This window comes from Peromyscus californicus, unplaced genomic scaffold (genome assembly GCF_007827085.1).
Source record: "Peromyscus californicus insignis strain IS unplaced genomic scaffold, ASM782708v3 Scaffold_22__1_contigs__length_63687245, whole genome shotgun sequence".
NCBI lineage: Eukaryota > Metazoa > Chordata > Mammalia > Rodentia > Cricetidae > Peromyscus > Peromyscus californicus.
In genome coordinates this window covers 45,716,793-45,743,306 of record NW_026294525.1, presented here as the reverse complement: position 1 = coordinate 45,743,306, position 26,514 = coordinate 45,716,793, and the positions used below count along the sequence as shown (strand labels likewise).

The 26,514-nt window shown below is 41.7% G+C and overlaps 1 protein-coding gene across 2 annotated transcripts in view; it reads right to left on the bottom strand.

Annotated features, from left to right (window-relative positions):
• Window positions 1–2,542: 2,542 nt before the first annotated feature.
• The window catches only part of Ros1 (ROS proto-oncogene 1, receptor tyrosine kinase), a 127,613-nt gene continuing 103,641 nt past the window's right edge, over window positions 2,543–26,514 (bottom strand). For both annotated transcript variants that reach the window (XM_052751345.1, XM_052751344.1), the window contains 8 exons: window positions 25,236–25,398; window positions 21,674–21,738; window positions 20,619–20,748; window positions 17,139–17,236; window positions 16,348–16,548; window positions 15,220–15,354; window positions 8,127–8,290; window positions 2,543–3,126 (listed from right to left, as the gene is read on the bottom strand). In XM_052751345.1, coding sequence (XP_052607305.1) covers window positions 2,813–3,126; window positions 8,127–8,290; window positions 15,220–15,354; window positions 16,348–16,548; window positions 17,139–17,236; window positions 20,619–20,748; window positions 21,674–21,738; window positions 25,236–25,398 — 1,270 coding nt within the window. In that variant the 3' untranslated portion in view covers window positions 2,543–2,812. The remainder of the gene's footprint in view (window positions 3,127–8,126; window positions 8,291–15,219; window positions 15,355–16,347; window positions 16,549–17,138; window positions 17,237–20,618; window positions 20,749–21,673; window positions 21,739–25,235; window positions 25,399–26,514) is intronic.

Sequence of the window (26,514 nt, the reverse complement as noted above, 5' to 3'; positions counted from 1 at the left end):
CACCTCCAGTGCTGCGGGTTTCTGGGGCCCAGTGCCATGCCGAGCTTTCCACGTGGGTGCCAGGGATCCAAACTCAGACCCTCGCACTTGCTTATCAAGGCTTTCTCCCATGGAGTCGTCTCTCCAGCCCTATAAATGACACTTCTCATTTTCAGCATTCTTAGATTTTTCTTAAAGATTATTCCTTTCCCTGAAACAATAATTTTAAGTGAAAATTAAATTTTCCAAGCCAGTTATTTCATATAAAACTTTACCATTCATAGCTTTTGCCTTGGTAAACTTTGTTTTTCTCATCTCTAACATTTCCAAGTCATGCCTTGAAAATAAAAATGTTTTAAAGATTTCATTTTTCCTTTAAACATTAGTAAATAATGCATTTTAGCACATGCCATCTTTATTCATTGCCTGATTTTCTCTCTAATTTTTCCAAAACTTGATTTTTACTTGTAGAATTACAATTATGTAATCGACAAACCAGTTACATTTCAGCAATTAATTTTATCTGTAACACAGTTTACATACAAAATTTTCAGCCACATATTTATTTTTTATTAAATGTTCCTGCTAGTATTTTCCATTATGAATTGTTTTAAGACTGCTAACATACTTCTTAGCTGAAACATGAGAATTATACCACCTATTCCTCTTCAGATATCTGTGGATTCTCTAACGTCCAAATTGTAGCAAAAATATATTATACTGCAAAATCTAATTCTTATTAGCCTCCCAGATACCTACGCATTTTCCGAAACAGAGATCTGTGGAGCAGGCAGGATGAATCCCAAGTTACAGGTAGCAGAAATAACTCTGGCTTAGAAGCATTCACTGGAACGGTTTGGAGGTGGCAGGTAATCCAGGAAGAAAGAAAGGCCGTAGAGCAGGGAGCAAGGAGGAGCAGCCAGCAGAACCGGTCCAGTCTGGCTATCCCGTCTGCCAAGGCAGACTCCCTCTGCTGCCTCCTCTGGTGCCATGAACACTGAGTGGGCAGCCTGCGTGCGTGGGTTTGAGTGGGGAAGGGAGGCTGCATGTTTACCTTCTCACAGCAGAAGATTCTGAAGGAGCTGATGTGAGGGAGCGGATGTGAGCCAGCTCCCACTCTGAGAGTAATGTAGAAGTATAGAGAAGAGTCTCACTTCCTGGACTAACCGAAGGAATGACAGTTGTCCGCTAGGGGCTTCCATGAGCAGAGAGGAAGCATCCTGCCTCGGTCACGGGAGACCTGGGTACGTGGCAAAGTGAACACACATTCTGTACCTAAACTCCGAGGCTGTCCACCAACAAGCTAGGGCTTTCACTTCTCTGTGTGTGCCTTCTGCCAGTCACCTCTACAGGTTCTCGGACACCAGGAAAATTAAAGGTTATCAAAGATGGAGGCAGATTTGTGATCGGCCACAGTCGTTTTTAGCAAATGTTACAATTAGTAGCCTCTAAACAGCAACCAAAGAACACACAGACTAGCAACATCAGTATAGCTACTGGAGCACTTAAGGCATAAGGTGTAACCGTGTAACTTCAAAAGCAAAGTGTCCTTCTGAACATCATTTCAACTGTTCTCAGGGAGGTGTTTATCACTCCATGTAGTTGATACAAATGACTAAGCTGGAAGCAAAAGTGTATAATTACATTTAATTTTAAGAATAATTTATTCTAGATTTTATATATATAAACCATGTCTGACAAAAAAAATAATGTTGTGTGGAACAAATGCGTGTGTGTGTGTGTGTGTGTGTGTGTGTGTGTGTGTGTGTGTGTGTGTATGTGTGTGTGTGAATAGAACCGAGGATTTCATTCATGCTAGTCAAGTGCTCTCCACTGAGCTATATCCCCAGTCACTTCCTCCAAACAATCCTTATATTAGTTTTCCTTGTGGCATAAAAAATCACAAGACAGGGGCTATTGAGTAAGTAAGGTCAGCAATTAGGAGCACTGGCTGCTCTTCCTGAGGACCCAGGTCCATTCTCGTCACCCAGCGTGGTAGCATGGTACCTCACAGTCATCTGTAATTCCAGTTCCAGGAGATCCAACACTCCCTTCCGGCCTCTGAGGGCACCAAACCACACGTGGTGCACATACATGCACGCAGGCAGGCCAACACTCATCCACACAAAATAAAAACTATATATAAAATCTTTTTTTTTAATCACAAGATAATTTTTATGCCACCCAACGGTCACAGAACGTTCAGCTTTGAGATTCCGAGGATTTTTATGGTCCTAAAGCTGCTCGTCCAAGTTTCCAAAAATACAGAATATTTTACAGCAGTGACTAAAGAGAATATTTTAGTGGAATAGTAGCGTGCCAAATGATTTCGCATGGCACAGGGGCGGCCCCCTCCTGTATGTGCTTCTAACTGCTTTCTGCATCCTTTTTAAGGTAATCTGCAGGACAGGTGGTCATTAGCAGACTCCCACCCACCCATCCCACCCCCACCTCCATTCAGGTCCATGAATGGACCTATCCCTGTTGCCAACAATTTAGTCAAGATGTTTTTACTGCAACCCAGACAGGGGCCAGGCAATGCTCTAAAGTAAAGAGATGCACACGAGAGGGACCGTGGTGTTTTCTTCCCAGACATAGGAATTGTCCTGGGATTTCCAAACACATGAGGTTCCTCTTATAACCCACTGAAGGTTGGGTCACTGGTGAAGAGACAGAATGCTGTGAATGAAGCCAAATGGCCCCAGGAACGAAGATCAGCACTCAGAGACTTCGCTGGACAATTCAGTCATAGACCACCACCACACCTTTATTCTTTTCTGCAAGGAACTTAACATGGCATTTATCTCAGTGCTCTATTTCCTATGAGATGTTGTTAATCAGACACATCCCCATGTCCACTGTGAGTGAGACAGGCATAGTTCAAGCCTTCAGACCCGCCAGGAGAGCAGTCAGCCACTTGTGGTTCTTGGCAGAAATCTCTGTCTGCATGTGGTTGCTTCTCGTCTTTCTTCAGACCACGAGACCCAGATTCCTTAGGGCCTAGAGGACCCTCGGGATTTGCCTCGCCTTGGCTACATTTTGTGGCAAGTACCATATAGCTCAATCCTTCTTGGTTCTTGGTTTCCATCAATGCAACTGGCATCACATCATCTGAATTCAAAGCAACCATTTTTTTGTTATCTTCACCTGTGAACGAATATGGACGTTATTGCAGCATCCATTTCATACCTTTTGTTTGTCATAATAATACACAGGCTGTATAAGAACTGGGATAACTTCAACTTTATTTTGTTGCTTAGCAGACTTGTGTGAGGACAGCTAAATGCTAGGAAGACAATTAAGTAAATAGGGCCTGCTTCCAGACCTTTAGTCTACGGCACTCTAGAAAAGAAGTAGACATGTCACTGTAGGTGGTGATGTGCAATTACATAAAGGACTGTATAAAATACTGTGACACCCCAGAAATGAGAGGCTCTAAACAGGTAGAACAGGCCATTGCCTTTATGACAAAGGTTAGGAACCCCAGGAAGCTCTTCTTGTCTAGAATAGCCTTTTTTACCTTTTCATCACACTTTATCATACAATTTACTACCTACCTTTAAAAGTTTATTCCTTTATATCTGGTAATTTAACTACTTGTTTTCAATATATACTTTTCTTTTCTCTCTCTCTCTCTTTTAAAAGATGTGGTCCTGTTATGTAGACCAGATTAGCCATGAACTGAAAGTGATCCTCCTGCATCAGCTTCACATGTGCTGGGATTCCCAGGTGTGTAGAGCCACGCCAGGCTGCTGGTTGCTTGTTAAGATAAAAGATAGACAGTCTACCAGAAGTAAGGCACGTAGTGCTTCTCTATAACACAGAGTCATTGCTCTTCGGGGTTTACATTCTGATGGAAAGAGATGGGCAGTAAGTTGTTAGACCCTACGTCACGTGACGGTAGTTTTGTGGAAAGCAATGGGCAGAGTAAAGGCCTAGAGCAGTGGTTCTCAACCTTCCTAAGGCTGGGACCCTTTAATACAGTTCCCCATGCTGTGGTGACCCCCCAACTGTAAAATTATTTGTATTGCCACTTCATAACTGTAATTTTTGCTACTGCTATAAATTGTAATATAAATATCTGATATGCGGATGGTCTCAGATGACCCCTGTGGAAGGGATGTTCGACCTCCAAAGGGGTCACAACCCACAGATTGGGAACAGCTGGCTTAGAGAATAATAGTACGGAAAGGAGCTGCCATTTTATTTTTATTTTTTTATTAAGGAATTTTTTAATTCACTTTACATACCAACCACAGATCCCCCTCTCTTTCCTCCTCCTGCCCCTTCAGCCTCCCCCGCCCCCAGCCCACCCCCTATTCCCACCTCCTCCAAGTCAAGGTCTCCCATGTGGAGTCAGCAGAGCCTGATACATTCAGTAGAGGCAGGTCCAAGCCCCTCCCCCTGCTTCTAGGCTGTGCAAGGTGTCCCCCACATAGGTGGTGTTCTCCAAAAAGCCAGGAGCTGCCATTTTAAATAGCAGTCACAAAGTATCCCTGAAGGAGATGAAATGCTAGCAGAAATGCAGGTTAAATAAGGGAATTTACTATGTAGCACTTTCATTTTGTTTCAGTTTTTTTCTTGTTCAACACAGTACAGGAGGTTGAGCCTAGGGCCTCAATCATGCTACCCAAGTCATCGACCACTGAACTACATCCCTGGCCTTTTGTACGTTTTTGAGACAGGGTTACTACCCTGAGTTTCCCAGGGGAGACTTGAACTCACAGTCCTTCTGCCTCAGCCTCCCAAGTGCAGGGGTAACGGGACTGTGCCTCTAGGTCTGCCTCCTCCTTTGGCCCTCAGTAGGCTCAACTGTGTGGCCACTCTAAGAGCACTGAAAGGAGGGAGAAGAACAAGGCTTCTGAGGCAGGGGCATGCCCGATGAAGTAACAGCAGGAAGCCAGTGCAGCGGGTCATCTTCAGCAGTGCATACAAGGGAAAGGACGCACACCTGGCCGAGGTGGGAGGCAAGGTTGAAAGAGGAGGAGGAGGATGACATGAAGTACATGATAATTGTTACGATTATTGCTCAGGTTAACCCTTATAGAGCCCTTATTATGCATTAAGCAACACTCAAAGGGATGTTCATGTGTTACCTCTGTTTTTCCAATTAGTTAGGTACTGCTGTTATCTGCACTGAACGGGCCAGGGAGGTGAGGCAGGAAGGAGCTCCATAATGTGTTCAGGGCCCTACAGCTAGAATGAGTTTGTGTCCTGATGTGTCTCTCTAAGGGGTGGGTTGAATTTCCATGCTATGTGGGAAGTAAAGAGGATAGTATGCCCTTCATGAGATGTCAAGTTTGGCTAGTCCCTAAGTCCTGAATACCCAGAGACAACCCAATTTCCACTAACTGTGACTATCACTAATATGAACTACAGATGTTGAAAACTTGCTATCTATAACAATAGCAATAGGAAATACCAACAAATAGAGGAAATAAGATATTTAACGGCTCCAGTGGAATGAAGAAGAATTGCTCTTCATTAAGATGCTTTTAGGAGGCTTGGAGAAATCACACAACTATACCTACAAGTTCACACCTTCCCACCCTTGTTAGCTGCTTCAATAGTGTATTGGAACCCTGCCACCAGGCATAAGTTTAATTATTTTTGCTTTGTTGAATGTGAGAAAGAAAATGATCATTTATGTGAAACAGATACATTTCTTTTTGCAAATTATACTTCTGCGTGCCTAAGAAAAACCATTAACCAGCCACCAGAAGGCCGGCAGCAATATTTAGTAACTCGGCCCTGGCAAGCTTCTAGCAATTAATACATCTTGTTGCATAAAGAGCTTTGGAGAGATGGCGGTGATAGGGGAGCTTGTGTTGACACTTGCATTTAAAAAGTATTCCCCATAAAACCTACAGAGCAGAGCTAAGGTGGGCATTCTGAGCCAAGGCGGCAGGCACTCAGCAACCTCTCTAGAGGGGAAATATTAAAATAAAGACTTCCGAGTAAGACAGGGCATTTAGAGGCGAGACACACGCCGGCTGACGGGCTATGTTTAGATCGGCACAGGAGCCCTGAGATTTCTTTCCTGTGGAACTCTCTGGGCTGGTGAGGTGATGTTTACACAAATGTTGGGATGAAGTCACTGGGATATTTTTACTAGGTGCCCAGATATGTTACTAATCTCTCTCTCTCTCTCTCTCTCTCTCTCTCTCTCTCTCTCTCTCTCTCTCTCTCTCCCTCACTCCCTCACTCCCTCCTCCCCTTCTACCCCCTCCCCCTTCTGACCTCCTTCTCCCCCATTAGGTCACTGGGACCAGAAGATAGGTATAGCATTATTGCTATTATTGCTGTAATCCTACATTGCTTCATTTAAAAATGGAAGAAGTCCTTCCAATGACTTTCTTGGCTTCTTATATATCTCCCACACTGACAACAAAGACGAACACTTCGATGTCGTGTTGAATATGCTCGTCAGTCTGCAAAGCAGCAAACTATTAATACATTTTCTCTTGTATTTAAAAAAAAAATTACTTTCAGGTTTGCCTTGCAGAAACCGCCCCAGGATTTACATTTTTGCAAATATGCAAATCCCACTCTTCGATGTTTCTTCTCTCTTTCCTGCCTTTCTTCTTCAATGATAAGCTTGGGTGTCAAAGCTTTGGTGGTTCCCATATTTCTTTCCCTTCCTTAACTTCAAAAAGCAGAATGATGATTTCTCTCTTACCACAGTTAGACGTCTATCAGCCCAGATTAGTCTCTACAACATCATAGTTTATTTCCCGCTGAAGTTCCCTACTCTATTATTTCGAATGCTGTTCTCCACTTCTCTGATTTTATTAATGATATTTATTTGTTTCTTTTTTCTTTCTTGGGACAAAGTCTCACTATGTATCCCTGGCTCTCCTGGAACTCCCTGTGTGAGATGGTAGGCATGTGTCACTACATTGGACTTCATTGCTAATAATTAGAACTTCAGTTCTCTCTGTCAACACTTAGCAGACCAAAATGGTGCATCACTTCTAGCCAGCAGTCAGAGATAAGTTCTTCTGTTCTGCCTGGTTGTACAACCCATTACTGTAGCGTAATCCAGAGAGTATGTGAGGATACCTTGATGTCAGCATCATTTGCTCCCTCTCTCAGCCTCACAGTGAACCATTCACAGGGCTGTGGAAACCTCTGGTAGAGCCTCGGGAAGAGCTAACCTGAGGCAGCCAGCCGGGCAGCCTCTGTGACTTTTATGAAATACTCTTAATACACTAGAATGATTCCATGAACAAAAACCTGAATTTTTCAAATACAATGCAAGTGAAGCCCAATAAGATTGCAAGTAAATTAGACTTGTAATGTTAGCACTCCCAAGATAAGGCAAGAGGCTCATCAGGAATTCAAAGTCCTCCTCAGTTACATAGGGAGTGTGAGGCCAGCTTGGGCTACATAAGGCCCTGTCTCAAATTAAAAATATGTTACAAAAAGAATAATTAAATAAATAACAAAATGCAGGTCGACCATAAGATGCACGTATCCCTCTGGAAGGCTGGCTATTTCCGAAGCATTCACCCACTCCTTCCTTCACTAGCTGTTTACTGTACTTTGGGTTTCCATGACAACACTCCTTTGGGGTTTTCTTCTTCCTTTTCTGTCTTCTCCTATTCAGGTCCCCCAGCTTGTTGTGCCAGTCTCTCATAGTCCTGCATGCCAAGCTACATATTTTCAGGAGAACATACAAATAGAAGATATTCATCAAAGTAATTAGAATGCTTAGTAATTGGCAGGGGAGGAGAGGAAGTTGAGCCAAAGAGGAATATGGAGACAAACGGGCTAAACAAATAAACAAAATAACGGAGAAGCCCTGCAGAGGCCAATGATGATAATGTGCCATAAACAGAGAGTCTCTAATTATCTAAACTAAACTCTGCTCTTGAAATACAACTGGTGAAAGGTAGGGAGGCCATGAGCAGACTGCAGGGAAACAGCCGAGCAGGCACACTCTTTTTACTACCTTAGATACGCATGATCTTTTTAAAATTTTAATATACAATGCAAGGTATTTTTCAAAGATGTACACAACAAACAGCAAAATGAGGGTACCAGCATATTATTATCCTTACCTACCCTAAAGTACCTTCCGGGTACATTCCATTGTAACCTTGCTCAGCCACACTGAGGAGAAAATTCTGAAGAATCAACCTTACCTTCAAAGCCTTTATTGATGACTCCACTGGCATGTGCTTCTCCTCCACACCGAGAAACATTATTCAAGGAAAAATTTCTGAGTAACTGAAGCTTGTCACGAATGTTATGGAAAGTGGGTCTTTGGTCAGGTTCTTGAGCCCAGCACTGGGACATTAAATTCCACCTGGACATGGGGGAGAAGATAGGAAAGCACACATGCCAGGATGTCATTGCTAATCATCCCGGGAAGGGCGTGTTAGAGAGCCCGAGTTGTTTCCATTTTCCCACATTTAACCCAAATGAACAGGGTGAAGATTGGTTTTTGAGAGTGGCTACGATACTAGTGTCTATTATACGAGGGACATTTCTTTTGAAAAGTTGACATTATCTCAGTCGTGGTCAATCCAAGTTGACAGACGGGTAAATGGATGCTTGGAAATGTCTACTTAGCTCATCAAGGAAATACCACCTTTAAAAACTATTGAAGAAGCAGAGATTTTTTTAAACTTCACAGATAGACATAACAAAATCCAAGTTTACTCCAGTCTACAGAGATGTCCAGTGGCAGAATGAGAGGTGGAAACCAGATTTGAGTCCAGGGCTGTTCCTCATACACTGCCAGGATTAATTCAGACACTCAGTTCCCCAGACATTCATGATAGGTTGACCGATTAGCCTTTTTCTGAATGGCTGCCTAAGAAATGTCTATACAGCACTTGTAACAGCATATATCCATTGACTCATTAGAGATTAGACACTTGTTTTACACCAGCAGAACATCGGGACCCTGAGGGGTCCTACCTAATCTTGAGGCTGATCTGGAATTTAATCCAGAGTGACAGGTCTCATCCACCCTGTATACACCCACAACTAATAAGGAGCCAATGGACTCTAGGTAGCTCCATTACTTCCATTATGGGTTTTCTAAGTGACAAACTTTAAAATTTTTTTTTTAGAATTTCGTATATGAGTACCATATATACACAATTTCCATCCTTTCCCCCAACTTCTTCCATGCCCCTCACTCCCTCTCAACAACTTTATAACCTTTCCTTTTTAAATTATTATTGAGCAAGGCGTAGTGTTGCACCCCGGCACTTGGGAGGCAGAGGTAGACAGATCTCTGTGAGTTCTAGGACAGCCAGGGCTACATAGAGGCCCTGTCTCCAAAAAAAGCAAACAAAAATGGGCTGGAGAGATGGCTCAGCCATTAAAGGTTAGGCTCACAACCAAAAAAATTATTATACAGAGAGAGAAAGAGAGAGAGAGAGAGACAGAGAGAGAGAGAGAGAGACAGAGACAGAGAGAGAGAGAGACAGAGAGAGAGAGACAGAGAGAGAGAGAGAGAGAGAGAGAGCTACTCAGTTCATTTAGCATTGCTCATATGTACATGTGTTTAGGGCTGACCACTTGAGACTGGAGAGCTCATCACTGGGAAAAAAAATGATTCTCTCTCTCTCTCAGTAGCCATTGGTTGCTTGTAGCTCTTTGTCTAGGGGTAGGACCTTGGAGATTTTTCTAGTCCATGTTCGCAAACCAACTGGTGTTGCATTCTGCAGGTCCTGTTTGGGCAACCATCTTGTTAAGATCCATGGGTATAGCTTTGCTGCCATGTCTAGAAGACACTAGCTGTGATCAACTGCCTGCTTTTTTTTTTTTCAGAGCTATGAAGCAGATTAGGGATGAACAAAGGAGTAGATAAATAAACATTGAACTGGGAATTATTTAAAAGTATTAGCGTGGTGCCGTTTAAGTCCATGAATGTGTAGGAAAAGAAGATGCTAGTCAGAGGCAGGGTGTGTGCCAAAGTCAGGGAACTCACCAGAAGAGGGGAAAGCATGTGCACAGTCCTGAATTTGGAAAGAGCTTGGCACGTTTGAAGATCTGAAGGCCAGAATGGCTGAAGTGCAGTCGTGGAGGGGAGAGAATGCAATGGCATCAGAAGGGGAAGCAGGATCACCCCAGTCTCACAAACCAGGCAAGGAGCTGTTGGAGGTCTTCAAGTGCGCACACTGAATTTGTAATTGATCCTTCTAGCTGATAGATGGATACTGGACTGTACAGGAGCCAAGTGGACGCTCTAGACTAAAGACTAAGTGTAGTGGGTAGCCATTCCAGCTTTGACCTGGAAGTTCCAACCCCCATTGAGGCTTCCGTAATGGTCATGCCTACAAGGCGGGGCTGAGAGAGGATGCTGAAGACCCGAGATCCGGATGGGCTGGCTCTCTTGGTTCCTAGACCCTGGATGCTGGAGGTAGACGGAGCAGAGTTCTCCAGAGAATACCGCCGGACTGCACCTTTCCCAGACCCTGTAGCCTATCTCTTCACTTGTAAGTTACTCCACAAAATAAACCTCCCTTTTAACTATGTGGAGTGGCCTTAATAATTTCACCAATAACTAAGAGACATTATGATGATGTCTAAGGTAATGACACTGGAGTGAAAACAAAATTATATTCGATTACTAGGTGACAATTACCCGGAAGTCATCACAGGCATTTAAGTATCTGTTTTAGGAACTATAATGCAGTCTTGAATTCATTATAATTAAAAACTCCACTTGCATTTATCTCATTTCTAGTCATGTGACTCAAGTCCACGTTAGTGCTGAATACCAGGGTATTGTGAGGAACAGCACTGAATGTTTCCTGTGGACTGTTCTGATGCCTTCAAGGGATGTATAGTCTGGTTACAGAATGCCAGACAGCTGTATTTTTATTACGTTAGAATCATATCTGAGAAAGAACTGAACAGTAACCAAATCTATAACCACCCCCTCCCCTGTTTTATAATCTGTGTTTTGTAGGAGCAAAGCTGACCGACAGATTTCCCTGATGACCATTAGAGATAAGATTATAACTGATATCAGATTGTGGATCTTCAAGCAAGCAATAATTAAAACATAATCTGGATGGCTAACCTAGAAGTTTTTCCTAAGAATTAAAATGAGAAAGTAGAGTAATTCTTCAAGGCAGTGTTTCTGAAAATAGAAATAATTGTCTAGATACTGACAAAAAAAACGTGTCAAGACATCGCATTTCCGTTACCAAGTGGTAACTTGCCTGGAACCTCCTTGGCAGGCAGGCACTCCTTGCAGGAGCCAAAGGAAGAAGAGAGGGCAAAGGGAAGGCAGTCGGAGAGAAGTCACCCCCACAGCCAACACTTAGCACATCACCCACACACCTGCTCTCCTCGGAAAGCGCAGCCTCGTGTGTTGTCTGTATAATCTGTTTACGCCGACCCACTTCATGTTTTTATCAAGGAAGGCTTTACCTTACACTGAACCCAGTCATCACCCCGTACCTTCTAGATGGCCAAACACAGTGTTCAAAACCTGCTTGGCCCAGTCTACAGAGGCAGGGGCAGACTAAGGGGAGAGGGAGGGACTACTTCAAGCTGCCATGGCTGAAAGTAAAGGGTAGAGCCTCGCACAGCAATAAACTGGTGATGGGATGAATGGAGAGGCTTTTAAGAACTTAATAATCCTAAGAGAGCTTTACTTAGGTCTTTCAAGTAAATTGACAATTACAGCTGTGGTTCAGGGGTGGCTTCTTACCAACGCTCAACGTCAGTGTTTAGGACTGTACATTACACACCTCGAAAGTCGTAGTAATGGACACTCGAGTCTAGCTGCATTTTCTATTTCTTGGGTTCATTTCAATCTGTGGGGGATGCTTGTTTTAATTCTAGGAAAGTATTCCCTCTACTTGGAGTAATTCATTTGGCTAAGAATTGGGATTCAAATCCTTCCACTCACTATGTGACCCTTTGATCTTCTTTACATCTTTGGTTTGGTTTGGTTTTGTTTTGTTTTTTCAAAATAGCATGAGACTCATTAGCTGTGTTCAGTATTACTCTTCATGCATATTAAAGTCATTGGATTCATGAAGCCATTGAAGTTTGACAGAGGAAAAGGTCATAGCATCTTTTACTTTTAAGCGGGCAAGTATCTGTAACTATTTAAATAAGACACATAAAATACAAGCTTCAAGAATTCCTCTTTTCATTGTGTCCAATCCCAGAGAGACTTACTTAGAACCGAGCTGAACATTTTTAAGAATCAAAAATGATACGTTATGACTCCTCAGCCTGCCGTTGTTGCCTCCTACATCTGAGGGTCTCTCCAATAAGTCTGTGACCGTGATGCACCCATCACAGGGCCCCAGAAAGCTCCTGGCGCAGCAGGTTTCCCTTTGATCCTGTTTCTTCACAGGAGTGGTGTGGTGGTCGTGCACAGTAAAAGCCAGAGAGAACACTGTTGACTGCCCTCCCTCTCCACCGTCCCACCCCTCCCCCCATACAGCCCCCCCCCTTCCCTGTACACCTGAGCCTTGAACAGAATCCAGGAATGCTCTGAACTCCACATTCCAGCAATAGCTAAGGAAAGCAGGGCATCCCGAGCTCACCTGACCCAGAAAGCATGCAGGTGTGAGAGTATTTAGGCAGTATTTACGGGGCGGGTGGAGGTGCAACGTAGCTCAGCACAGACTTCTAAGCTGGGCCTGTGATCTCAGAGAAGCGCTTCAAATAAAACTTAGCTCCCCGTGGACTCCAAGGAGAGTAGTTAATCTTTATCATGACAACTTAACGCCACGGCCAGCTTGAATGGCATGAGAGGTCCACTTCCATGATGGCTCTTAACTCTCTCCAGGGCTCTGCAGAGTCATGCAGCCAGAAGTACTGCTTGTTTGTTTTTATAATGTTCAAATGGATTTCAAAACCATCAATGGGCAATCTTGGTTTCAAGGAAGTATATTTTTATAAAAAATAGGTCAATACTCATTGATATTTTTTGGAGAGCTTTTTTTTGTTTGTGTTGTTATTTTGTCTTGTTTGTTTCTTTTGCTTATATATACTGGTTTCCAACTTGGTGTTTTTATGAGATTTCTGTGTTTGCCAGTGTGTGTGTTTGCGTCTATGTGTGTTTCTTGTACTTTACTTTGTTTTTCTGCTCCTTTGTTTGTTTGGTCCTATTCTGTTGTGTTCGGTTTTGTTTTGTCTTACTTTATTATTACAGTTTGTAGACACCTGTTTGTTTCTAATGAGAGAAACCAAGAAAGGATGTGGATCTGGGTTGGTGAGGAGGTGGAGAGGATCTGGGAGGAGATAGGGTAGGAGGAACCATAACCAGAATATATCATGTGGAAAAAAATCTATTTCAAATTATAAAAAGGAAAACAATTAGGTCAATAATATGTTTAAATGAGAAGCTAATTTAAGATAAAAGCACACAAAATGTTATCCTTTTCCCCACTCCTAATAAAAAACATTCTAGCACTTCTTCCTCCTTGAGTTTTTAATACCTTGAAATAGGGCAAAACCTGAGATGCTTATGTTTTCTATTTTACAACACATCAGTTTATACTCATCCCAAAACAAAACATGTGAACACAGTAAAACTTTATAATTCAACCATCTATTCCTTAAAAGCCTACTCAAAAATATTGCATGATTTTGATGACACGTGTTGCCTACCCCTGCTGGAAAGGAATAACATGAAAGACAAAATTATAAAAGCATAAGGAAATTTTTATGTAAGTAAGATTCTAGAAAGAAATTGGGAGTGTTTGAGAGATGAATAGGAGCTTGAAAATAGTGATGAGTTTTCCAACTATGGAGTTAAATTTTATTTCGTGTTTGTACATATTAGTTTTTTTGCCTCTAGCACTAAATTAAATGTTTTATCTAATTTCTTTAAGTTAAAGATTTTCCCTGTCTCCCCACAAAAGACTCATTGAATCAGTTTAAGGTGCTGCTACCAAATGTGGCCAAGTGTGTATACACCAGCAAAGTTTAAAGGCTGAATCAGAAACATGTGGTAACTTATATCTTCTAGCCAGAAGATTGAAATAATGCAGAAACATTCACCAGTACAACATCCAACCGAGGTGCCCAGCTCTTAATCATTCTTTGGCTCAAGTCTAAATAGTCCTCGAAATAACACAGCACCGTCAAGGCAGTACAACCGTGGTGTGCATCCGCATACTGCTAATTCCTTTTGCATTTGTCTGTACCACACAGTTTAGCACTTTATTACGTGCTGGCTGGCCATCTGACTGCCGCCTCTATTTTCTCATTCAGAGTACATTCCAAGGTGCACAAGAGCTGTTACACATGATGTTCGGCTTGGCAGTAGATACAATGTTTATACTTGCTTGTTATTTGGTTTTTGGTTTTGTTTTTGGTTTTTGCTTTTTGTTTTTGTTTTTGTTTTTTTGGTTTTTTTTCGAGACAGGGTTTCTCTGTGTAGCTTTGCGCCTTTTCCTGGAACTCACTTGGTAGCCCAGGCTGGCCTCGAACTCACAGAGATCCGCCTGGCTCTGCCTCCCGAGTGTTGGGATTAAAGGTGTGCGCCACCACCGCCCGGCTTGTTTTTGTTTTTTACAAACCTTTTAGGTAATACACCCCTTGGAAAAAGTTCCAAGACAATGTTTCTATGGACAATGTCCATGGGAAGGGAATTTGTATTCAGCATAGCTGAATTTTTTTTCTTCTGAAATTAAGCTCAAATCACTCACTCTTGGGGGGGGGGGGGTAACTAGTAGAACTCAGTAGTAGCTAGAATCAATTTGACCAAGTCACTCACAGGAATTTTGGGTTAAATGTATAAACAAATCAATTTCTATAATTCTTAATAATACACAGGAATTTGGGGCTAAGTGTATAAACAAATCAGTCTGTACAATTCTTAGTAATACTATATCCCATCGATCAGTATAAGCTATATCAAAAAGATAATACAACTTTTAACTAATATATTCCTATTTAGTAGAATATTTTAAGACACAGGTCAGATAGTATCCAAATAAAGACTCTCAAGTAAAATGAAGTACAGAGAGAGAGAGAATCTTATATTTATTTATTTGAATTTACTTACTATGACTACAAATATATTATACTCCCCAAATTTTGTATTGAAGCAAAATACTTACATGCATATGTAAAAACAAAGCCATACATAAATTAAGTCCCATCCTCAGTTTGTATTTTATGTGGGATGCACAAATATATAAATCCCAGGTTTTCTTTTAACAGGCCATGCCAGCGAGCCCTAAGACTGTGTGTGCACATGTTTCTGTTTTGGGGGTGCTTATGTTAACATAATTAACTTACAGATCGTCAGGACAATTTCTTGGTGGCTCCAGTCTTCCTCCGTCTTGCACATAGTTTAAAACATCAAGGTTGGAATGCGCTGGATAAGGTTGATGACCAAGAGTTAAAATCTCCCAAACCAGAATTCCAAAAGACCTAGGATGTTAAAGGGTTCTCTTTAATTATATTTATTACAAATATCAGGTTTACAGTAGCTTCTCCAACATCATTGTTCCTGGGGCTACAGGGTCTACTTTGTGATTGGCATTATTGGCCTTATAAAAAGCAAATAGGAGACTTAAAAGGAGGTTGATATTAAGAAAAAGTAGAACAAGACACTGTGGATGAGCCACATTTCAAAGATGACAGAAAGGCTTAGTAGGGGGCACACACATGAAGACCCAGACCTACATGCAGGGACATGCACAGGCACACATGTACACAGAGACAGAAGCACACATGAATACATGCAGACGTACATGGAGGTGAGCAAGAGAGCTGGTCACCATTTCCTCCCCCTACCCTGAATTTGAAGAGGATAGAATAATGATAAACACAGAGAAGAAAGTTATGAATAAAAATGGATTGCTAAGGGCAAAGTTTCTTCTCCTATGTGATTTTTTTCCTATGGCTTAAACAACTTAAAATTCACTGAACAAATTTATAAACTTTTAGGAGCTCTAATCAAAAGTTGAGAACAATAAGCAAAACTCAAATAATCAAGAGACCAAACTTCCTCAAGGTCTATGGTTTTTTTATGACCCATTACTTCAAGTCTGTCTATAAACTAGTGAGGAAACATCCCCCACAGTCAGTATTGGGGCACTTCCATGAACATTGCTGATAAGTTCCATTTCGACTAGTTGCAAACCTTTGGTGTATAGCAAAATGTTGAAATAAATGAGTCTATTTCATGTACAATTTTAAGATAAATGATAAACAATTGAGAGAGAGAGAGATGTAAAGGACTTGAGACATATTCTAGTTCTCTTCAACTGCCAGCCTCGAGTGAATCACTAATGTCCCTGCATACATATCATACACGGTGACGGGGGGGGGGGGATAAATTAATTTTCTTAAAAGAGCAAAGTTATACATCCTGATATTTGGCAGTTTTGCCCCCATTTTTCTGTGCCCTGTTTAGCTCACCATACATCAGACTGAGAAGTGAAGATTCCGTCCATCAAGTTTTCTGGAGCCATCCACCGAACAGGAAGCAGGCCTTCTCCTCTCTTTCTATAATAATCATTTTTATAGATTTCCCTGGCCAGTCCAAAGTCACCGATCTTGACTATCCGAGGACTGGTATAGTCTTTCACAGATACAAGGCAGTTCCGAGCTGCAAGATCCCTATAGTAGAAGTTACAGTTGATAGTGGTAAACAGCATTCCAGAAATCATACAAGTAATGCTAGACAGTCTGGAAAGAAGGGAGACATCTGATGACTAACGTCAGTTGACAACCTGACAGGATTCAGAATCCCTCAGGAAACAGATCTTTGGGCATGTCTGTGAGGGAGTTTCCATATGGTTAGCTGAGGTGGGAGAAACCTACCCTAATTGTGAACAGTTACTAGGTAGGGTCCCAGAGTACATAAAAAAGAGAAACCCAGCTGAGCACCAGCATTCACCTCCCTCTACTTCCTGAGTACAGAGACGATGTGATCAGTTGTCTCACACCCCTGCCAGCACGACACCCCCCCGCTATGATGCATTGTTCTCTCCAACTATAAGCAAAATAAACCTTTCCCTTCTTCTTTAAGTTATATTTGCCAGGCATTTCATCACAGTAATGAGAAAAGTAACTAACACAGAGACTCTTTAAGTAATACTGTTCCTTCGAAGGAATGAAACTGTTTAACTCTATAGTGTGGGAGACCCAAACTATACATGGTTGTCATGTGACCACCCAATAACCTTGTATCCAAAATACCATAGTACCTATGAATGAAGCGCATCTCTTCCAAGTAGACACAGCCTTTTGAAATATCTACACACAGCTCTACAAGGTCAACCAAGGTGAGTAAAGGGCCATGAAACTGTAAGAGATAAAGGAAACATTCTAAGTACTTTCTTACCTGGCAGAAAATACATACACATATGTCTAAATATATATGAATACATATGCATATATGAACGTATATTCTTATATATAGTGTTCTAAAGGAATTTTATTATAGTTACAAGGACTCAAGAGGAAAACATACAACTATACATGGTAGCAAGCTATATTTGTAAATTTGAAATCTAGTTCTACTGTCCATTCTGTGAATTTGCTCATTAATTAGGCAATTTTCTTGCAATGTAAAATGGGCATATTATGACAGACTTTTTAAGATTCAAAATAAGATATACAATATTGCCAACATACAATAAGCACTTAATAAATAAATGGTATCTGATCACACAGTAGTAGAAATAATCTATTAAAAATAACCTGTGCTAGCTAGATTAATGATTGGGTCAATGGCCTTTGATTACGTTAGTCAGGACAATGGGCTTGTTCCACATAGAACCTCCCACCCTGTAAATTGTTAGGAAAACTATCTTTCCAGAATACTTTTTTTTTTCATCTATAAGTGTCAACAGAAATATAGATGAGCTTATACTCATTGAAAGGAATTCTAGTGGGGAAGAAAAGATGGTCAAAATTTTTATTAGTAGCATATGGAGAAAATTCAAAGTTCCTGCCTAGAGGCCATAGTCATACATTGAGCCTTTTCATATCCCTGCAATTACCTTGGTCCAGGCCTTTCTCAGCCCTAATCTGATGTAGTCAAAGACTTCCCGTGTGTTCAGCCTCTTGTCTTTTCATTAGCTCCCTTGTTGCCCCTAACTTCCTGTAGAACCCATTATCAGAGGTTGGGCATAGGCTCATGGCGGCCCCAGGCTGCAACAGACTCTATATGCCCATTAATTTCCCCTTCGCCTTTCCTCTCAGAAGCTGCACTTCAGTTTTTCTGAACTATTTGTCCTTCCTTAGATCTGCTCTGTATTTTTCAACCCTCCTCGTTTTCTTCCAGGTGTTTCCTCACTAGAATAGACCTTATTCTTGATATCGCCCCACATCCCTCACTGAGCATCTCAAACGACTCCTGAACCCATGCAACCTTACAATCTGTCAATTACTCATGCAAAGGTGCTGCCACGCGCTATCCCACCACCTTGCTCACATCATAGAAATGGAGGTTGTCTTCATATTCTGGGACGGAATACCACCAAGGCCCCATGCAACGCTATCTGTGGCTGATTCACCAGGTTCTGGCCTGCTGCTCTACAGGAGTCTTTATTAGGATTGCAATAACTCATGAGGAAAATATACAAATACTCATGGTGATACATTATATCTGTAGATGAGAAATATAGTTCTGCTGCTAATTCTTTGAATTTACTTTAAGTAGGCAATTTTCTTATATGTAAAATGAACATAGTACAACTGATCTTTCAAGATTGAAAATAAGATGTGTAGCACTGCTTATATATAGCAAGCACTTAATCACACCCTTCCAAGTCTGACTCAGGTCCACTAGGTACCTATGTCATGACCTATGTCTGAATCTTGCCAGGCATCCTGACTGGCTAGCTAGCTGCTGTGTGAACGTAACCCTACTTTGCTATGGGAAAACCCCACTTTACTCGTAAGCACTTTATGACTCTCTTAAACTTCATGCTGGTAACTAACACCCCGTTCCCTTCCAATAAGGTTTCCATGATGCTGCCTACCCACTGGCCTGCCTGAATCCCTAACCATGTCTCTTATCCCTTGTAACAAGTTGGGATACCCCATCGCCCCATATGTAGCCTCCGTAACATTAGATGCTGCTGCCATTTGTCGTATCTTACTAAACTCCTGTCATATTAAACCTTGGTCAAGGTCTATCCCTGCAAATGTTAATCACTCAATAAAAAAAAAAACAGTTGTTACTGTTCATCTCCTGCCTTGATTTTGTCCTAAATATCTTCCAGGTAGTCCTCCCAGTTCTCCCAAAGTGGAAATCACTGTCTTTGCTCCATGCTCCAGCAACCACTAAACTCCTCTAAACCACTCTAAATGAACTCTCTGCTTTCTCCCTTACTTGAATGGCATAGAAAGATACACAGGATGTGTAACTATGGCCCTCCATGCAGGAACTTTGAAATTTTCCATATGCTGTTAGTAACATGCCACGTGACAAGTTCCTTTAGAGCAAAAACCACAGTCTGCAAACCAGACACTGAGTAGACAGAAGAGAGGGGAGACATGAAGTCAAGAGTCTTGTGTCAGCCCAAAGAAGTGTGTGATGCCAATGGAGGACACCAAGAAAATAAGGCCTCTAAGTCAACAGATCGAGACTGAGACAGCAATCAGAGGGCCTGCGAGGGTCTGCGCCAGATCGGGTCCTAGAGCCAAAAGGGGAGGCAGACACATGCCCCCACCCCAATGGAGGTGCTATCTCCAATTGATAACCGCTTGAGAATCAAAGTTTACTTTTCTTCAAGGGAGTCTCACTGGGGAGACAAACCACTCTTAGGCCACATGCCCAGCCTAGATGGCCAACGGAAAACAAATTCAACAGCATCTTTGGAGGTTCCTTGTCTTATAACATCATCTCAGGGATTCTTTTCTTAATTTATCTATTTTTTTTTCTCTTTTCTCTCTTTTACCCTACAGGTCATTTGCATATATAGTGTTTTTGTGGGAGTCATGAGTGTGTGAACAAGTCGGTCTCTACATCTATATTTGATTTTTGGACCTTTATTTTTACTCTTCTCCTTCTGACTTCTTTCAACTCTTTTGTTTTGTCCAATTCTGACCTGTCAGTTTTTGTTTTATCTTATTATATTTTATTTTAATCATCCCTTAGAAGTCTGTTTGTTTTCTAATGAGAGACGGACAGGGAGTGGATCTGGATGGGAGGGAAGGTGGGAAGGAACTGGGAGGAACAGAGGGAAGGGAAAACATAATCAAGACATACATTATGTGACCAAAAAATCTATTTTCAGTAACAGGGAAAAATGAACAATTTTTTAAAAATTCAAATAGCTCTATCATCCTGAAGAATAGCTCAGTCTAGCAAGATCAAGGTCAGCAGATCCAACTACAAACTTTAGTATACCTCAAGACTGAAAATAGAGTTTGGGATAGACGGAGTAGATGAAATTAAGAGATATGCGTTTCTAATTCCACACAATCCATACTGGGGGTGTGCCTTTGTTTACAAGAGGTCTGTTTTTTCATTCAGTACTAAAACCAGGTTCAAATATTAGCTCAGGGTTCCAATACCCTAATCTAATGTGAAAAGAAGAAGCACTTTCTTTCCATAGCCACCTTCAAAGCTTCTCCCACCAGCCAGAGCTACTGCACATGGAACTTGAAGAAAATCAACAGGCAAGCCTAGCAGGATGCTTTACAAAGTCAATACAGCAGACCCTACCACCTACCGTCGTCCCCCGGGCTTTTCTCAGGTAGCTCAGAAGGTCTCCTCCTTCCATCAGTTCCAGAATAATGTACTGGGGCTCACTCAGCAGACAGACTCCCAGCTGCTTCAGAATGTTGGGGTGATTAAACTTGCTGAAAGGTGAAAAGACACAAGCTAGATGACTTGACTGTGACAGCAGTCCCAGCGGGGGTCCTCAGGGAACAGAGCAGTTCTTCACCCAAGGTGTCCTTTCCAAGCACTCACTGACTTCCTTTGACTAGAGAAAGCTTCCTTGCCTAAGAGCCCTTCTGTATGCTTGCCTTAAGGAGGGAACATGGCAACCCCTAGTGGCCAGAGCATCTGAGTAGAATAGAAGAAGTTTTAGAAGAAATAATATTTCTCATTATGAGGGTTTGATGATTGGAAAAGAAAGTAATTTTGACTACTAGCCTTCTTCAAAAGATGTTTGGAAGCATGTCTGTGCCATCCCAATTATGACCTATATCCTCTCCCTTTTAGGGAAACAACTCAGATCTTCAGGTTTGAGCCTCATTGGTTTGTGAAGTCATTAGAGTGAGTAAGCTCCAGCCTAATCAGAGGACCCAGCTTGACTTCCTGTGAGCCGCTGCCTCCCGCTTCTCCTCGAGATGTCCTTGAGCAGTTCTCGTGACTGCTGCAGACTGAAAACTTGATGACAAGTTTTCTGGGCAAGAGATATTCTTGATAACATCAGAACTCATAAAAGAACATTCTTCCTGGGTCTGATTGACTCATTATCCCTCATTAAGAATAGGTACATTTTAAAAGCAAAAGAGCTTCAGAATTTACTTGCAGAATACACTCCTAACTAAAGATAAGAGATGGGAGAATCTTTTGCCTGGGATCTACCTACCCAGGCTCCTTAGATTGGTTTCTAGAGAATACTTAATACTAAAGATGTATTTCCTTTGAAAGTTTTTGTTCACGCTTAGTTTCAGAATTATCTGGTCATTGGGATGCTAAAAATCCAACACAGAGAAATAAAAGCTTTCTATTCACACCCATCAGAGAAAATGACTGCATGAGCTGTGCTAATACCTCATCAGGTGTGCCTCCTTCAAGAACTCAATCTTCTCCCGGTCTGTAGAGCCCTTCTTTAAGGTCTGTGAGAAAAGGAGGCAGGTCAGCAATCAGACACTGGGAGCCCAGTGGATTATAGGAGCTGAGCAGATAAAGGAGACAATATTTTATTGATTTTTTTGTCTTCTTTGTTGTTTTGTTTGTTTGGTGGACATATCCACTATGATATCTGGAACTAAATCACAGTTACAGCATTGCATATGATCTGTAAATCCCCTGCTGGTGGGGTGTGTGGTCTCTAAAATGTCCATAATTGCTACTGTTTAATCAAGAATATCTCAATCTGCCAGATAAGGGATTGAGGAACAAACATGTAAGGTACCTCTGAAATATGGAATTATTTGTGTTTTTTAATTAATTTATTATTTATTTTATGTGTATGGTTCTTTGCCTGTATCTGTGTGGGTACATCAACGTGTTCACAGTGCCTGTGGAAGCCAGAAGAGAGTATTGGATCTCCTGGGATAAGAGTTACAGACAGATGTGAACGGCCATGTGAGTTATGGGAATCAAAACTGGATCTCCAAGAAGAGCAGCCAGTGCTCTTGAGCCCTCTTTCCATATACAGAAATATAGAAAAATGTAAAGACACACTAATTCGAACACTCAATGGGTCAGTATCTTTTCAGACTTTCTTCTCAGTATCAACTTTCCCACTTTACCTGCAATCACTCCCTGCTTCATTTTTTGGAGGAGTGTTGTCCTTTACTAGTCAATAGTTGCAAATTAATCATCAAAATCTATTCTAAAACTCTCTAATCTCTTTGCCCTAAGTCCCATGTCTCAGTTCCAGCTAACAAAACCTAAGAGAGAAACTGATGCAGTGGAGAGATTTATAGGAAACTTTCCCCTTCCTGAATCATATATGTAGACCTTCCTACCTCCTCTCCCTGGTCTGAGTGAGGAGGTGATGCCTACCTAATTCTTGGCACTCACATTGCTGTTATGAGACAAAGAGCAAGAAACAATCTGGAAAGGATTTCAGAAATGGGAACTCTCGCCTACCACAAGTATGCCTAGGCTAGCAGTCATCTAGATAGATAGATAGATACATACATACATACATACATACATACATACATACATACATACATGTTTAATGGGCCCAGAGAAAGTTACAGGACTTTTCAAGTCTATCATTTGGAAATGGAAAGAATTTTGGCAACAGAGATTGGCCATCCCTAAAGCAAAAATCTCCATTAAGTGCATACCAAGATATTGTTTAAGTATATGAAATTGCTCAGCCTTCTATCAAAAAGAAGTGTTACCAGATCATGAGAGCATATGTTGTATTTCTTTAAAATGCACCAAATGCATAATGGCAACCAAAGCCTGTGAGCAGATGTAGTCTGTCACGTCACCTGTGTCTATACAGCCTCTATTGTCCGTCACCTGTGTCTATACAGCCTCTATGTTCTGTCACCTGTCTCTATATAGCCTCTATGTTCCATCACCTGTGTCTATACAGCCTCTATTGTCTGTCACCTGTGTCTATACAGCCTCTATTGTCCGTCACCTGTGTCTATACAGTCTCTATGTTCTGTCACCTGTGTCTATACAGATTCTATTGTCCGTCACCTGTGTCTATACAGCCTCTGTGTTCTGTCACCTGTCTCTATACAGCTTCTATTGTCTGTCACCTGTGTCTATACAGCCTCTATGTTCTGTCACCTGTGTCTATACAGCCTCTATGTTCTGTCACCTGTGTCTATACAGCCTCTATGTTCTGTCACCTGTGTCTATACAGCCTCTATGTTCTGTCACCTGTGTCTATACAGACTCTATGTTTCATCACCTGTGTCTATACAGTCTCTATGTTCCATCACCTGTGTCTATACAGTCTCTATGTTCCATCACCTGTCTCTATACAGCCTCTATTGTCCGTCACCTGTGTCTATACAGCCTCTATGTTCCATCACCTGTGTCTATACAGCCTCTATTGTCCGTCACCTGTGTCTATACAGCCTCTATGTTCTGTCACCCACGTCTATACAGCCTCTATTGTCTGTCACCTGTGTCTATACAGCCTCTATGTTCTGTCACCTGTGTCTATACAGCCTCTATTGTCCGTCACCTGTGTCTATACAGACTCTATGTTCCGTCACCCATGTCTATACAGCCTCTATGTTCTGTCACCTGTGTCTATACAGCCTCTATGTTCTGTCACCTGTGTCTATACAGACTCTATGTTCCGTCACCCACGTCTATACAGACTCTATTGTCTGTCACCTGTGTCTATACAGCCTCTGTGTTCTGTCACCTGTCTCTATACAGCCTCTATGTTCTGTCACCTGTGTCTATACAGCCTCTATGTTCTGTTACCTATTTCTACACATCATAGAGTCTGAAACCAGCCTCTATGCTCCTAAATAGTGGAGAAATCAGGAAGAAAATAGTATTTCATGACATAGAAAATTCAAATTTCAATGTTTGTAAGTAACGTTTAGTGGAAATAGTTGTTTAAATATTTACTAAAGCTGTTTGAGCTTCAGGGGCAGAATTCAAAGGTTAAAACAGAGACCACATGGGCAGTAAGTCTGAGAAAGTATGCTAAGTCCTCGCCTAGTTCCTGAAATTTATTGTACAATTCTAGTTCATGTAAAGTATGTTGTTATTGTTGTTTTGAGACAGTATCTCTTATAGCTCATGCTGGCCTCTGAATCTGTATGTAACCAAGAATGACTTTGAACTTGATTCTCCTACTTTTCCTCCACGGTGTTGGGAATACAGACATGCACATCACCCCTTGTTTTATGTTGTGCTGAGGATCAAGCCCCCTTTGAAGTACTGGGCGAGGACTCTACAAATTGAGCTATTATCTCTAGCCCTCCCTTAGAGTATTTTCAATGGGAAGTAAAACTCCACTAGGTTTTTACCTAATTAATAGCTTTGGTAGTAACATAAGCCCTGGATATAGTCTCCTTTTAAAAGCCTGTTAGAAATGGTGAAAATAATGGCTGGCTTTTGTAGCTAATGACAGACTTCTACATTCTGCTATTATTAAATTTAACCTACTTTTTAAAGGTGTGTTTATTTTATGTGAGTGCTTTTGCCTGCATGTATGTATGTGCATGACACGTGTGCCTGGTGCCATTGGAGGTCAGAAGAAGTAGTTGGGATCCCTTGGTACTGGAGTTACGGATAGATGCTTGCGAACCACTGTGTGTGGGTGCTGGGAACCACACCCAAGTCCTCTGCAAGAGCAACAAGCACTCTGAACCACCGAGCCAACTCTCCAGCCCAAAATTTATCTTATTTTTTTAGTTGACATACTATCTGCACCTAATTTTGCTATACAGTGTGATGCTTTGATTTTTATATGCATTGGATAATGGACAAATCCAGGATACTAGCCTGTTCATCAACCTTAACTCCTATCATGTCTTTGTTAGTAAGCAGACTGAAATCCTGTTTGGAGCCATACAGTGCCCCGTGCTAACAGTTCTAGAAGGCCTCTTCTCCATTGCTAGCTCTGGATGTTACAGTCATGTGCAGGACAGGGTTCAGGGATGCACATTACCTTCACTGCCACTTTGATTTCGCCACTGCCCACTCCTAGGATGTCCACGGCTGTGCCTTCGTACACTTCTCCAAAAGCTCCACTCCCCAGCAACAGGCGCAGGCTCAGCTGTTCCCGAGGAAAGGCGGGAAGACTCTCGATCTCTTCTTGGGTTGGAAGAGTACTGTAAAACAACCATATGTGTGTTCTCCCTGAGGACCTTAGGTTTCTGCGTTTGTGTTTGAAAGAAATGGAGCAGCCTCAGTGCTTGGCAGCACTGTGCATTCTAATATGGTAATGAGGAATTTTATGCTCCTATACTTTTGCTATTCTATCAGTTTTCACACAGAGTGTGTCCCTTTACTTCTGCACACCATGATTTCTACAAGAGCATGAAGGTGAAGGCTTCCCCGAGGCTTCTGTTGCAGCTGCTTCTTTCAAAATGAGTGGTTATGAAATTCTCTGGGTTGCAGATTCATGAAAAACTGCTGCAGATGAAGAAAACAGCAACAAAAGCAGCTGGGCCCTGGAGCTTTCCCTTCACCTGACTCACGTACCTGCTTCCACAACAAACAAGATTTACTATGACCAAAAAAAACCAGCTCCACCACCACATCAGCCTTCAAAAGGCCTGTCTTCACCTTGGAATATTACAGCATTGGTGCTTAATCTAAATTAAGTACACTTTGAGGTTTTTTGTTTTTTTTTTAGCTAAAATCTTTTTTTTAATGATTTTTTTATTTTTATTTTATGTTCATTGATTGGTGTTTCGCCTGCATGTCTATCTGTGTGTGAGAGAGAATGTCAGATCCCCCTGGAACTGGAGTTATAAACGGTTGTAAGTTGCCATGTGGGTGCTGGAAATGGAGCCTGGGTCCTCTGGAAGAGCAGTCAATGCTCTTAACCACTGAGCCACCTCACTAGCTCCAGAAAGAATCTTAAATATCAGATACACAGTGTTTTCTAAAAACAAACAAATGAACAAAAATCTCCTCTGAAGAGCTGGTTTGGTTCATTTCTGTATCTGTTTGAAATCCTGTTTGTAGATTTCAGCAAGCAAGGCCTATGCCCCCTAAGATTCTTTTAACAGAGAGCATGACATGGTGTCTCATGCAAAGAAATACTTATTTTCCTTAATTATAATGATAATGAAAGTTTAAACCTCATCTGTCTTACAGAGACACTGTGGGCGATCATCATGTGGTGTCCATGGTAGAATGGGAAGGTACATGCAAGACCTCTAGAATTTCTCCCTTCTCAGTCATTCACTCTTTTCAAAGTGATACATCCTTCTTAAGCT